General features: G+C 38.7%; 1 protein-coding gene and 1 long non-coding RNA gene across 17 annotated transcripts in view; one reads left to right on the top strand and one right to left on the bottom strand.

Moving 5' to 3' along the window:
* The window catches only part of ANO4 (anoctamin 4), a 413,407-nt gene that overhangs the window by 263,183 nt on the left and 134,673 nt on the right, over positions 1-15,551 (bottom strand). For 3 of the 16 annotated variants that reach the window (XM_054663452.2, XM_054663454.2, XM_054663456.2), the window contains exon 1: positions 4,488-4,586. The exons of 12 other annotated variants lie outside the window; for them this stretch is intronic. In XM_054663452.2, the coding sequence (XP_054519427.1) occupies positions 4,488-4,509 (22 nt within the window). In that variant the 5' untranslated portion in view covers positions 4,510-4,586. Of the gene's footprint in view, positions 1-4,487; positions 4,587-15,551 lie in introns of those variants that run through there. One more of the 16 variants, XM_054663458.2, reaches the window with a different exon arrangement.
* On the top strand, positions 7,958-15,043 carry LOC107967614 (uncharacterized). The gene is made up of 2 exons (XR_001708215.3): positions 7,958-8,301; positions 14,638-15,043. It is a non-coding gene; the product is annotated as an uncharacterized LOC107967614 (long non-coding RNA).

The following is a 15,551-nucleotide window of genomic DNA, read 5'->3' as shown; positions in this document are numbered from 1 at the left end:
GCCTTTGGACATGAACTGAAAATATACCACTGGTGGTTCTCCTGGGTCTCCAGTTTGCTTAATGCTCATCTGGGCAATATACTGATTCTGGTTCTCTGGAGAACCTTGACTGACACAAGATGGTCTGAAGACATGAAGACCGTTAAGCAAGAGTCATAAACTGAACCAAGTGATATTGCCAATCACAACTATGGCTCCAGACGTGATATTTTTATTGCAGCAATCAACACAGAGTGTGGTGCCTGGTATGTAGCTACTGACCAGACTAATGTACTCATGCCCTCACCTCCCACCTCCAAGCCCCATCAGTAAAGAAAATCGGGATCCATTTGCTTACTGCGGATAACAGTACACCTTTACTGTATCAGGCCTCTCTGTCTTGTTAGTGTCTAGAGCAAAGGCTCAATTACAGTGGGAGCTAGGAGAGGAGACAACTTCTACAAAGTTGGGCTGCTGTCCCACAGAATTTAGTATATGCATTCAAAAAGCATTTTACATAAACAGTATTTTGTATAACGTATCTCCTCCTCAGCCAGAATGCACAGGACCAGGAACAAGGAGAGGTATCAGTGTTCTTATCCTAACTCTAACCCTAATCACTAACTATCCACTTACAGAATTTTTGCTTCTCATCTCTATGACCTTGAGCTTGACCACATGACCTTGGAAGTCCTCATGTTTAATGTAGAAATGCTTCTATCAGGAAACACAGCCACAATTCCATTAAGTTGGAAGCAAAGACAGCCCCTAGGTAGTTTGGATTCATCATACTACTGAACTAACACAGAGAAAAGGACTTACAGAGTAAGCCCAACTACCAGGGAGCAGCTGGGTTGCTGATACAACATTGAGGACCATGCTTGGAACCAAATAACACTGAAGCTATCCAAAAAGGTGGGGGCGGGGGTGGCATTGAGATTCTGCAGAACGAAGGTTTGGGTCACCGCCATCCAGCCACATCTAGCTGAGTAGCTGGAGAAGGTAAGGGGAACGTGGAGTCATGGTGAGAGTAGATGCCTTATGCTTCAGAATCAAGAACTGCAGGTGCTATGCCTTCCATTATTCCTTTATTCCCCTGCCACTGGTTTGAAGAGGCAGTATGATTAAAGTAAAATTATCCAACATACAGCCATAGTGATGAGACTTCCTGTGTCCTCTGTGAAGGGAACAGGAACTTTTCACTTAAAGATAAGCACATATACTGAGAGGACAAAGAGATGGACTCTTCTGGATAACATCCACTTCCCCTCCGTATCTTCTCTCCTCTCTTGTCAACCCTGCCCTCCACTCTAGAGGCTGACTGGAATGGACTCTGTCAATGGGCTCCCCTGCTGTGTGGCTTCTGCCAATGAAAGGCACTTGTAGAAGACAGGAAAGATAAGGGAGAGAGATGTCAGAGTATTATTACCCCAGTGGCTTTCCTATGAAATCATCCACAGCTGGCTGTGTCTCCCCACCAAGTCTGGTAGCTCTGGCAATGGCTATCTCCTCCCCCAACCTTTTTCAGACCTGGGGGAGATAAACAGAGCTTCATTTACTAGTCCCACAGCACTGTAATGTCCCTGTGCTTTTCTCACACGATACCCACACCTTTGCAAATAGTCCCTTTATTATACTCTTCTTGAATTATCCTAATTTGAGTGTTCCATCTGTTTCCTGCTGAGACCCGGATTTATACAGCATCAACAGGGTAAAATAAAATGCGAATTTTGTTTCCTGACTTTTTAATGATCACCATTCTAACTGGCGTGAGATGATATCTCATTGTGGTTTTGATTTGCATTTCTCTAATGACCAGTGATGATGAGCTTTTTTTCATATGTTTCTTGGCCACATAAATGTCCTTTTGAGATGTGTCTGTTCATATCCTTCGTCCACTTTTTGGTGGGGTTGTTTTTTTCTCATAAATTTGTTTAAGTTTCTTGTAGATTATGGATATTAGCCCTCTGTCAGATGGATAGATTGCAAAAATTTTCTTCCATTCTGTAGGTTGCCTGCTCACTCTGATGATAGTTTCTTTAGCTGTGCAGAAGTTCTTTGGTTTAATTAGATCCCATTTGTCAATTTTGGCTTTTGTTGTCATTGCTTTTCGGAGAAATATAAACACTTTTATACTGTTGGCAGGAGTGTAAATTAGTTCAACCATTGTGGAAGACAGTGTGGCGATTCCTCAAGGATCTAGAATCAGAAATACCATTTGACCCAGCAATCCCATTACTGGGTATGTACCTAAAGGATTATAAATCATTCTACTATAAAGACACATGCACACATATGTTTATTGCAGCACTATTCACGATAGCAAAGACTTGGAACTAACCCAAATGCCCATCAATGATAGCCTGGATAAAGAAAATGTGGCACATATACACCATGGATGAAGCTAGAAACCATTCTCAGCAAACTAACACAGGAACAGAAAACCAAACACTGCATGTTCTCACTCATAAGTGGGAGTTGAACAATGAGGACACATGGACACAAGGAGGGGAACATCACACACTGGGGCCTGTCAGGGTGTCGGGGGTTAGGGGAGGGATAGCATTAGGAGAAATACCTAATTTAGATGACGGGTTGATGGGTGCAGCAAACCACCATGGCACATGTATATCTATGTAACAAACCTGCACGTTCTGCACATGTATCTCAGAACTTAAAGTATAATAAAAAATGCCGATTTTGTGAGGAATTATTTTTTGCTTTACTGAACGCACACAATATGAAAGCTCCTTGAGCCAAAAGCAGGGCTTATGATGAAAGGTGTCTGTGTGTGGGTGTGTGAGTGAGAGGCTGAAGAGGGGATTCCTGCTGAGAATCCTACGAAAGGAAGAGGAAGCTACAGTGGCAATCAATGCGGGGGTGAGAACTTCATATCTATGTACCTGATTTACCAAGTGGGAACACTTTTAGGACAGAATTCTGGATAGGAATCAGAAATAATTGCTTGTAGTACATGGATGTAGCTTGAATATCCCGTATCTATCTCCTCTTTTTCTGCTAACAGCAATCTTAATTTTTCTTGGGGGCCTGCCTTCCCTCCTCTACTTCCATGTAATTCGTGTAAAATGGACCTACCCCATACCCAGCTCCAAATGGGGGCAAGTGACCCAAGCCTGTCAGAATTAGAATATTGACTTTCAAAGGCCAATTAGAATATTGCATTCCTGTGGCCACTGTGATTGGTTCAAGTACGGGCATACGACATTGTTAGAGTCATATTTTGGGACTTCTGCTGCAGTGACCTGGAGAAAGGCATTTGGATGGTTGGAGTCACTGTCAGTCATCTTGCAACTAAAAGTGGACAGCCTGCTGTAGAAGGAAGCCAACCCAGAGGAAAACAGATGGAAAACAGATTGGAACAATTTGGAGGAGCTCTGATGACACTGTTCGAGCTCCCTGGATCAAACCGTGCCTGAAGGAATTTTCTTTTGCTCAAGGCACTTTGAATAAAAGATCTTACCATCAGTGATATGTCAAGACAAGGCAGTGAGATCAGTCCACTGTGGGTATAGGCATTACAGGGTACTTTATAAAGAATTTGAAAACAATAATAAAACCCATCATGAGTCACTCTGCTTTTTATTATTACCATTTCTGGCAATTTTAAACCTTATCAAAATAGTCCTGTCCCAAAAATCTTTTTAATGGGCAAAGTTTTAAGTAATTGCTGCAATTATTGTTAAGTTTTAATAATATAATGCACGTATATTTGTACATAATGAATATATAATACATAATATACTAAGTTAGCCCTTTTACTTATCTATAAATAAACTTTATTCTAATTGTAAACTAATTCGGAGACCTCTCAACTATATAGTCAGCTTCCAGATATAAGTGAACTCAGCCGAAAGCCTTCATTTTAAGAGTAAGATTGTTACAGAAACTCAAAAGAGGTAGACTCAACTCAGCCTAGGGGAGTTAGGAGAGGCTTCCTAGTTAGAGTTAACACTTGAGCTGAGTATTGAAAGTCAATGCCTTCGTTTCATGCCTGAATTATTATCTAACAGATGTCTAACTGGTCACCCGTTTTCTGTTCTGGTGACCAGTTCTTACCATATCAGCCAGATCCTCTTAAGGCACCCTCTGCTCAAAAACTCACAACAGCTTCCCACTTTACTCAGGCTAAAGACTAAATTACACTGACCAAAAAGCCCTACAAGATCTGTATAATCCACTTCAGCCCACCCTGCTCTGATCCCCAATTACTCTGGCCTGCTTCCCCTTCTTTGAAGTTGCCAAGCATGCTCCTGCCTCAGCTCCTGCTGTCCCCTCTGTTGGGAACCTTTCTAGCTCCTCTTCACCCCATGTGCTCATGGCTTTCTTCATCACTTCCTTAAGGTTTCAGCTCTGTTTACCTAACACCTTATCAGTTAGGCTTTTCCTGTCCTGAAATGATTAGTAACACTGTCCCACCCTACTTCCACAAACATAATACCTCTTCCCTCTTTATTATTCACTGTAGCACTTACAGCTGCCTGACTTACCGTATACAGTCATGCACTGCATAATGACGTTTCAGTCAATGATGGGCAACATATATGATGGTGATCCCATGAGATTATACCGAAGCGGAAAATTCCTATTACCTAGTGATGTCATAGCCATTATAATGTCATAGGGCAATGCATTACTCACATGTTTGCAGTGATACTGATGTGAACAAACCTACTGTGCTGCCAGTTGCATAAAAGTGTAGCACATACAATTATGTCCAGTATATAATACTTAATAATGATAATAAAGGCCAGGCACAGTGGCTCACGCCTGTAATCCCAGCACTTTGGGAGGCTGAGGTGGGCAAATCACTTGAGGTCAGGAGTTTGAGACCAGCCTGGTCAACATGGCGAAATCCCATCTCTACTAAAAATATAAAAATTAGCTGGGCATGGTGGCAGGCGCCTGTAATCCCAGCTACTTAGGAGGCTGAGGCAAGAGAATCACTTGAACCTGGGAGGCGGAGATTGCAGTGAGCCGAGATTGCACCACTGCACTCCAGCCTGGGCAACAAAGCAAAATCCGTCTCAAATAATAATAATAAGGATAATAAAAAACTATGTTACTGGTTTATGTATTTACTGTACTACACATTTTACTGTTATTTTAGAGTATACTCCTTCTATTTATTTAAAAATTTAACTGGGTGCAGTGGCACATGCCTATAGTTCTAGCTGCTACTCCAGAGGCTGAGGTGAGAGGATCGCTCGAGCCCAGGTGTTTGAGGCCAGCCTGGGCAACATAATGAGACCCCCTGTCTCTAAAAGAATACAAATTTAAAAATTAAAATTAAATTAAATTTAAAAGTTAACTAGAAAGCAGCTTCAGGCAGATCCTTCAAGAAGTATTCCAGAAGGCATTGTTATCATGGATGACAGCTCCATGCATGTTATTGCCCCTGAAGACCTTCCAGTGGGACAAGATGTGGAGATGGAAGACAGTGATACTAATGTTTCTGACCCTGTGTAGGCCTATGCTAATGTGTGAGTTTGTATCTTAGTTCTTAACAAAGAAAGTTTAAAGAATAAAAATTCAAAATAGAAAAAAACTTATAGAATAAGAATGTAATGAAAGGAAATACTTTTGTACACCTGTGCAATGTGTGTTTAAGTGAAATATTATTACAAAAGAGTCAAAAACATTTTTAAAATAAGTTTATACAGCAAAAAGAGTAAGCTAAGGTTAATTTAACAGTGAAGAAACAAAAAAATTTAACCTTAGTGTAGACTAAATGTAGAATGTTTATAAAGTCTACAGTAGTATATGGTAATGTCCTAGGCCTTCATATTCATTTATTACTCACAAACTGATTCATCAAGAGCAATTTCCAGTTCCGCAAGCTTCATTCATGGTAAATGTCCTATACAAGTGTACCATTTTTTTATCTTTTATACTGTATTTTTACTGTACCTTTTCTATGTTTAGATATGTTTAGATACACAAATACTTATTGCTGTGTTACAATTGCCTACACTATTCAGTACAGTAACATGCTGTACAGGTTTGCAGCCTAGGAGCAATAGACCATATCACATACCCAAGGTGCATAGTAGGCTATACCATCTAGGTTTAAGTACACACTGTTGAGAGGTGAAGCCAGCTGGACATCCTGGTCGAATGGGGACTTGGAGAACTTTCCTGTCTTACAAGAGGTTTGTAAAATGCACCAATCAGTGCTCTGTAGCTAGCTAGAGGTTTGTAAAATGGGCCAATCAATGCTCTGTAAAATCAACCAATCAGTGCTCTCTAAAATGGACCAATCAGCAGGACATGGGTGGGGATAAATAAGGGAATAAAAGCTGGCCACCCAAGCCAGCAGTGACAACTCGCTTGGGTCCCCTTCCATGCTGTGGAAGCTTTGTTCTTTCGCTCTTCACAATAAATCTTGCTGTCGCTCACTCTTTGGTTCTGTGCCATCTTTAAGAGCTGTAACACTCACCGCGAAGGTCCGCGGCTCCATTCTTGAAGTCAGCGAGAACACAAATGCACCAGAAGGAACGAACTCTGGACACACTGTGATAGTCATACAATGATAAAATCACTTAACAATGCATTTCTCAGAAAATATTCTCATCGTTAAGTGATGCATGACTGTATTTACTTTTTTTATTTATCATCTGTCTCTTCCAATGAAATAGAAGTTCCAGGAAAGCTGTACTCACAAGGCTTTGAACAATGCCTGGTATGGAGGAGGCTCTTAAGAAATATTTGAGAATGAATTAATGAACCTGGGGAATTGCATTTTGGGTAATGGAGAAACTGCTTAGACAGGACAGAGACATAGGAAAGTAAGCTCCATTTAGAGAATCTAAATTTAGGAAGAAGGAAGTAGGCAAGCAGGGACCTGATGACAACAACCTTGTGTACATGTATGTTCCCAGATGCCTGAAATCCTTCCTGGGAAGAAACAGATAAAATAGGAGCGGGCAGGGGCCAAGGAGTAAGGTGGAACTTTCACTGGACCAAGGAGAGCACACAAAGCAGCCACACTGATAATTTCCCAACACCTCACAATAACATGTATTAGGCAGTTTTAAAACCAAATGAAACTCTTCACAATCCTGGTGAGATAATCAACTTTGAATTAATAACTATACACTGGCCAAGCTTTAGCATCAGAATTTCCCCCTAATTATAATGTCCAGTGGAAAGGTGGTCACGATGCAAGCTCAGCATCAAACTCCAAACCAGTTTACGTGCAAATGTATCATCCCTCCTGCCAAAGTTGAAATAATGGTACTTCCTTAAGTAAGGCTTTAAAGGCCCTGGTGGCAGGAAAAAATACAACTTGAGGGTCCACATTAAACTGCTTCTTTGTGCCTGAAAAATTAGCCCAGTAGCTACCAAGGGGATGAAATGTTGAAAATGCACTTTGTACAATTATTTGTGATTGTACAAAGAGAATTTCCAATGCTAATTAATTTTATGATAGGTGATGAATGAATTTTAATGACAGGTGCTGAATATTTGGTACAGATATTAACAACATTAATATCTGTACAAATATTTATTCAGTACCAATCATGTGCCAGGCAGTTTTCAGTCCTCTTCACTAATCTAATAGTATTAAGTACCCACTAAATGCCACACCTAGTGCCAGGTACCAGGATTAAAAAAGAACGAGACCTTATCTCTGCCCTCACAGAGGCTCTGAAGCAGTGGCAGATCTATTATATAACACAAAACTATTGTGCGATAGGTTAGATGCTACTATATGGATGCAAACAAAATACATTCTTTTTGAGTGAATGCTTTAAAAACACTTTAAATGTTTGTCTTCTATTATCTTTGATCCATGTATCGGAGGAATTATGATTTGAATCTCTTAACTACATGAGATTATACATGCTAAAACTTTCAGTGTATTAGTCAGGACAGACTAGATTCTGCCACCATAACATTACTCCCCAAATCTCAGTGACTTAAAACAACAAAGGCTTCTTTCTTGCCCATGTCACCTGGCCATTATGAGTCAGCTGGTATGGGGAGGGTGCTCTGTTCACACTGTCACTTAAAGACTCAAGTTGATAGAGCAACTACTGTCAAAAATAAGACATCAAAGTATGCTCTTAAAGCCATTGGCTTTTAAAGCTTCTTCTTAGAAGTGACACCTGTCACTGCCACTCACATTTAACTGGCTAAAACAAGTCAAGTCATATGGCCATATCTGAGTTCAGTGGAGTGCAGAAGAGCCTGGACCGAACTATACTAGCACGGAACGATACTGTACTATAGCCCAAAAAAGGAAGGGAGCCATATACTTGTGAACAGCCTGAAAGACTACCACAAGATGTAACAGAAATGGTAATGTGAAAGTGTCATTCTCTAATTTGTTTATTATGTTACTTTTTTGCCCTGAGACTTGACTTCCTCAAGCATTCCTCTTCTTCTCTGGCAGATAAAAATCCAGATACATAATGACTTCTTTTGTGAAAACCTAGTACGTGGCACTTCCCTGCTCCTATTTGGCAACTGTGGGAATCTTGCTTCCAATATATGTTTGAGTCACTCCTGTTGGGAGTAATTAGAAAATGAGGGAACTGGGGGTGGAAACAGAAAAAGGAAGCAGGGCAGATGGTAGAGTGGTTTTGCAATGAAGCTACTGGCAAGAAATAGGAAGCTGAGGGAAAATGGACCCCAAATCCTACTATGCCACTTCATATCTGTAAAAAGACAGAAAGCTAAATCTTATGAGAATTCTAAGTCACACAGGCATTAAATTTTTGAGTGGAGAACCAGGCAAAGAAAATAAAAACAAAAGCTCTTTTACATCAAAATATCTTTAAAAAGCAAAAGAAATCAAGAAGGATTTTTTTAAATTGAGGGAACTTAAAGTTTCTAAGAAGCAAAGGATACTAAGTAGAAATTAATTATACAATCCACACCCATATACATATAGATATTGCCAATCTTCTCTATTTGGTATGAGGCCTACAGTTTTATCTTAGACAGTCATGAGCCTCATAATGACGGACCACATATATGATGGCGGTCCCATAAAATTATAATATCATATTTTTACTGTACATTTTCTAGGTTTAGACACAAAAATACCACTGTGTTAAAGTTTTTTACAGTATTCAATACAGTAACATGTACAGGTTTACAGCCTAGGAGCAACAGGCCATACCATGTACCCTAGCTATGTAGTGGGCTATACTAGCTAAGCTTGTGTAAGTGCAGTCTTTCATGTACCCACAGTGATGAAATCAGCTAACAATGCATTTCTCAGACATATCACCATCATTAAGCAATACATGACTGTATTATTTATACAGGCTTTTATCACCTTCATTTAAGAAATCGCTGTTCCCAACTCATGAAGTCCTCAATATCAAATTCTCCTATCACCAGGGATAGAAATTATGTTTTCATACATATATCTCTGCTGAGGAATTAAATAGTCACATTTCATTTTCTTTTCCGGTTCTAGTGGTTTGATTTCAAATGAGGTTTGAATATTATCAATATTCAAATATTATCTTTGGTGGTTTGGTTTTGTCTTCTCACATTAACGTATTTAGTAAGAAAATTCTTTCAGAAGAAAAACAGTGATGTAGGTTATTTTATAATTTTGGTTTGAGGAGGCTGTAGTTCTATTACAAATTCAGAGGGCTTCAGAGGCAATCCAGTTTCTTTCTTTCATCCCACATCCTGCCACTCCTCAAACACAGCGGGTATAGAGGACTCAACTTCTTATTTTACATGGATAATTTAATGATGTCATTGTTTGACAGCTGAACCCAGAGAATCTCAAAGTGGCACCACACTTGCCTGCGTATCAGCTTCATGGGGAGGCAATATGGCCTGGAGTTTATAAATGAGGGCTTTGGAGTTGGCATGCCTCAGGGTTTGCATTGGAGTTAGTGACCTTGTGCAAGTAATTACGTGCTCTGTGCCTTTGTTTCCTTGAGTAGGGATTATGGTAAGGATTAAGTCAGATCACGAATGTAAAGCATTTAACATCTTACATGGAAAACAGTGAGTACTCCATAAATATCAGTTGCTATTATTATCACCTAATGTTGTAATTATTCTGTACTAATGAGATATACCATCCAAAAAAAATCTGATTCTGCTTTGTCTGTTGTAATTTGAGATTGTCCACTTAAGAAGGTTTTCTGAACATTATTAAATGCATTCTGTATATGTTCAAGCTTCTTAGCAACGAAGAGGAACCACTGAAAACTGGACAATGTGCATGGCCTCTGGCAGTGACCTCCAAATGTCCCTGGATGTCCTCTCAGGCATTTCAGGAACATTTGAGTCTCCATACGCCCCATGATGGTTTTTCCACTGCCACATGACACCACACTGCACGGCTTCTGCTGAAACAAAACCACTACCATCTTAAATCTTGATGAACTCACTAACTAGAGAAGAAAGAAGTCTACCAGAGAATCATATTTTGCTCTTCTCTCCCTCACATCCTTACTCCCACATCCAGTCAATCAGAAAGTCCTGCCAAGTTTCCCTCTTAAATATTTTAAGATCCTCAGCAGCCCTAAAAAAATCAAGCCCATACTACTTACCATAGCAAACACCATCTAGCCCTGGTTTTATATCCTGCCACTCTCTGCCTCACATGTGATGCTTCCACAATGCGAAGCTGCTCTGATTCCCACATCCACCATGCTGATTCCTACCCCGTGCCTTTGCTCAGGCTGAAACTCCCTTCCCTCACCATGGGTGAGGTATACCTGGCAAGCTTCTTCCTATCCATCCTTTATGATTTAATAGAGCCACCATCTTCCACTCTTCATCCTTCTTGCCAAGCTGAAATAGCTTCCCCTCTTCTGTGTTCTCAAAATACCCTTTACTCATTTCTATCATTGTCTTATCCTGCCATTTTACAAATATTGATTTGTTTTTCCCCCAGCTGGCTACAGAAGTTGACCCTATACTGTATTTACTTTCTATCCTCCAAGCACTTACTACTGAGTTACAAACAGATGCTAAACAAATTTTTCTTGAAAAAGGGAGTAAGTGTGCCTTCAGATACACTCCTAGTGTAAACTTGGAAAATTTTCTTAATTTCCGTAGAAATTGTTTTCATCTATAAAATAGGAGACTGGTGGGTTCTGCCAACCACAAGCTACCATGAATCTACAGTGCATGCTTTTCTCAAACCAGCATTTGCAATTAGTGGCAGAAATGAAAATTCTGGCTGATTATAACCAAAATCCTTCGGCAAAGTACTTCAAGTCTCCTACAAGCTCCTTTCTCTCACCCATTGTTCCAGCCACACCATCGATTTCAATAGTTTCCAAATGCACTGTAGACTTTTTCATACCTCTTGCTGTTTGTCCGTTAAGTTCTCTCAGCCTGGAATATTATCCAGCCTCCCTTTGTACGGGGAAACTCCACCCCTTCCTCTATCCCTGGCTGAAATACAAGTTCTTCTATAAAATTCCTTCTTTGATTAGATTTTGACTGTACCACTTGCTCCATTTATCCTAATATTATAAAAGTTGATAGTATATCTATATCCTTGATTTCACTGTAAATTCCTTGAAACTTGAAGCAGGTCCTATTTGTCACTATGCCACTCAAAATGCACAGAACTTCCCACACAGTAGGTATTAAATTTATGTCGGTATGTGAATTTATTCCTAATGTCACTGTAAAATGAGAAAAGCCATTCAAAGGTCAAATTGGCAACGCATGGTTAAGAATTTTTAATTTAACATCCTCTCTTCTGAGATTTTAGCCGCAGAAAATAATGCAAACACTACAAATGCAAAAATATTCTGGGGAAATTTGTATAAACAAGGAAAAACAGAAAACAAACTCTGTAAGTATGATAGAGTACACCAATTCAAGAGGCTATCATAGAGCCATTAAAATGGTAATTTGAAGATTACAAAGAAATACGGGCAAAATGTAAACCAGAAGAGAATTATAACACAAAATTAAATATATGGCATGACTGTAACAACAGCACCCTATGAATAAAGATTTGAAGGATATCTAGAGAATAAAAATAGATCATTTTGTCTCAATATGGGATTATGGGGAAATTTTTCTATTTTTTATAAGCCTCTGATGTTAGCATAAAGTTGTTTTAGTAACTAATAATAAAAGCTAAAGGCAGAAAGTAGAAGTTATTGACAATAAAACAAATAAAGGGGAGAAAAAAGGATATGATGAACCAAAATGACATTACTAACACATTTAAATGATGCATGCAAATACAACAAAGAAAGCATTACAAAGCCAAGCTTGAAACTAAGAAATGGAATGCCCCAGCTATAGAAACAAAGAAGGCATTTGATTCCTGACCAAGAGGCAGGAATTGATACACTTCAAATGGACTTTAGATTTAGACTTTAGAACACAGGGGTTTGGGCCATAAAGCGTATGAGGAGAAAAAAAAAATGAACTTGGGACCACATGAGGTGAAAGCTAGCATTCGGTCTCCCTACACGAAGCCACAGACCTCAAAATGCCACCCAGTCCATGAAAAGCCAGGACACATGGAATCCCCTCCTCAAAAATGTACATACAAACAACAACTATCAAAACTCCTGCAGAAGAGGAACTCACAAAGAAAAGCTATGAAACACAAAAGGAAATGGAACATGATGAGGAAGATTAAGCAGATAAAAATAGACAATAATTTGTATCCCCACAACTGAAGAAAGGAAAATCTAAAATGGACTATTAGATAAATACAGTGAATGAGTAGAAAGGACTAGGTTATAACTCTGTGGGAATAAAAGGTTGCTTTGAAAAGGAACAAAAAAGACACCAACTAAGGAGGGAGGTAATAAGGGAGGTGATACACCTGGGAAAATCATGCAGAATGCAGCATGGAGAAATGAAGAAATAAAAAATATGAAAGATTCATTAAGAAACATGAGGCATAGAATACTCAATGCTGTGTATACATAAATTCTAAAAATAAAAGAGGAGAGAATAAGGGAGAGAATATTCAAAGTAATGGTTGAAAACTTTCCATAATAGAAGGAAAACACGGGTCTCTAGTATTTCTAAACATACCACAGCTAACACAACAAGTAAAACTGCACTCTTCCAAAGAAAAGAGGAAACAGCTAAAGCAAACAGAGAAAACAATTATTGACAAGGAAACCATAATTACATTGACAGACTTCTCTCATCAGCTACATAAGATGACAGAAAGCGATGAAAAAATATCTCCTAAGGAAATCCAAAAAGATTATCTTCTAAGAACTAAGAAAAAATAACTATCACTTTAGAATTCTATACTTAGCAACACTATATTCATGAATGAAGCAAAATAAAGATATTTTTCAGAAAATAAGACAGAGAGATTTTATCACTCATAGAAATGTCCATAAAAGATGCTCCTTCTTAGAAGCCAGACAGAATCCGGAAGGAACATGGAAAATGCAAAAACAATAATACATAAATAAACTGGTTGTCATGTTGGTAAGTCTACCTATAACTACTGACTGGCTACAAAAACAACAACAAAATAGTAATAATGGTTTATTTGGGGATTATCAGAAAGCAAGTATAAGTAAAATACTGAACAATTGTAATATTATATATAAGAATGGGAAGATTGTAGTTAAATGGTATTTAGATCCTTGCGTTATTTGGGAAGAGGACAGAGATACTACCTTTAGCCTTTGATAAATATACACGTAAAACATTTATGCATACTTCAGTCAACATTGGAAGTTAATAGGTCAAGGAAGTATGCTGTAATTTCTAAAGTAAAGGTAAATGAAAGACTTTATAGGTTCTGAACTAACAGGAAAAAATGGGGAAGAACCTGCTAAATTTTGGATATCAAAAGTTATTTAAAAACTATGGTAACTAAGAGAGAGTAGTACAGGTGCAGTGATTGACAAATAGACCAAAAGAACAGAAGCAAAAGCTCAAAAAGAAACCAATGCATATGAGAACATTCAAATTCGGGCAAAGGTAATATTACTAAGTAATTGTAGAGGACAGTCTTTTTAATAAATATGAAGGTAAAAACAAATCTCTAGAACATTATATTAGAAAATATCTTCATGAAGTTGGAGTAAGGAAATATTTCTTAAACAGGACATACAATGTACTTAACAATAAAAGAATGGTAAATTATATAATATTAAAAACTTCTGTTCACAAAATAAATTATTAAGAGAGCTTTGAAAAGGCACGCTACTTATTAGGAGAAGATGTTTGCCATGCATATTCCAGACAAATGGCTTGTATCTAGAAAATATAAAAAACCTCTTCATATTTATATAAAAAGATAATTAAGTAGAAAAATGGTCAAGAGACTTGAACAGGCAGCTCATCAAAGGGGAAATTCAAATGGTTAGAAAGTTGTACAAAGGTCCTCTACTTCATTAGTCATCAGGGAAATGCAAAGCAAACCCTCAATAAGATACACTTACATACACACCACATGAATGATTAAATTGTTCCCAGGAAGGTTATACCTCTGGCACCATAAAACATTCCCATTTTACCTATTCTTGCTAACTTTGAGTGTTATCAATTTATTTAAATTGCCAACATGACAGACAAAGTGGTAACTGACAGTTTTAGTTTGCGTTTTGGAATATTACAGATTTTGTAATTTTTATGTATATTGACTAGGACATGTATATTTGTATATTTTTATTTTGAGACTCATCTATATCCATTTTTCTACAGGCTATCCATTATCACAAACACTGTTAGTTCCATCTTCCTTAGTAAGAAGGTATAGCTGGTATTCAAGGCAGCAACGTGCCCACGAGGAATAGTGGTATGACCCAGTTCTGGCCATGAAGTAATCAGAAGCCTACTACTGAGGATCCAGGAAAATGGTTTGTTTCCTAGTGAAAGGACAGTTTCAGCTGTCTTCTGACCATCTCCTTCCTCCTGCCTGGGATGCAGAATGTGGTGTCTGGAGGAAAGCATCAATCTTGTCAACATGAGGATGATAGCCACATACATGTTTAGGACAGTAGAAGAAGCCTGTATCCTGGAGGCCTTCCTTGAGCTGCTGAACTAGTCCTGAATTGTCTTCCTCCAGGTTTCCTGTGATGTGAGAAAAATAAAGCCCCACTGGATTCAACCTCTGCAGCAGGGTTTGTTACATACATCCGAACGCAACTGAACTGCTGCATCCATCTCTTTCTTATTTATTTGAAATATGTTTTTAATAGATTAGGTATAGATTATAGCAAGTTTATAAGCAAGAAAGCACAAAGTTCAAAAGGAAGGAGGGTATACATAGGATCCCTGTGCCTGGACATTTTCTTTTAGATATCTATGCTTTCTCAAGCAGTTAAAGTAATCCTTTTTAAAAGTAAGTCATGTCAGGTCACTCCCCTATTTAAGTCTTTGCAATGATTCCTGTGTCATTAAGAGTAAAAACCCAAGCACCCAAAATGGTTTATGAGAGGCTAGAATGCTCCTGCCCCCAGCCTATTCTGAAATTCAGGCCTCATTTCCACCTGCTCTCTCCCAAGCACTCATTCTGCTCCCCCAACACAGGCCTTCCTGATAGCCCTTGAGCTGAGCATACTCCCACTAAGGACCTTTACATTTGCTGATCCCTCTGCTTGGAGCATCAGGTACAT

The sequence above is a fragment of the Pan troglodytes genome, chromosome 10 (genome assembly GCF_028858775.2).
Source record: "Pan troglodytes isolate AG18354 chromosome 10, NHGRI_mPanTro3-v2.0_pri, whole genome shotgun sequence".
In the NCBI taxonomy this organism is placed as follows: domain Eukaryota; kingdom Metazoa; phylum Chordata; class Mammalia; order Primates; family Hominidae; genus Pan; species Pan troglodytes.
This window is presented reverse-complemented; position numbering and strand designations above follow the sequence as displayed.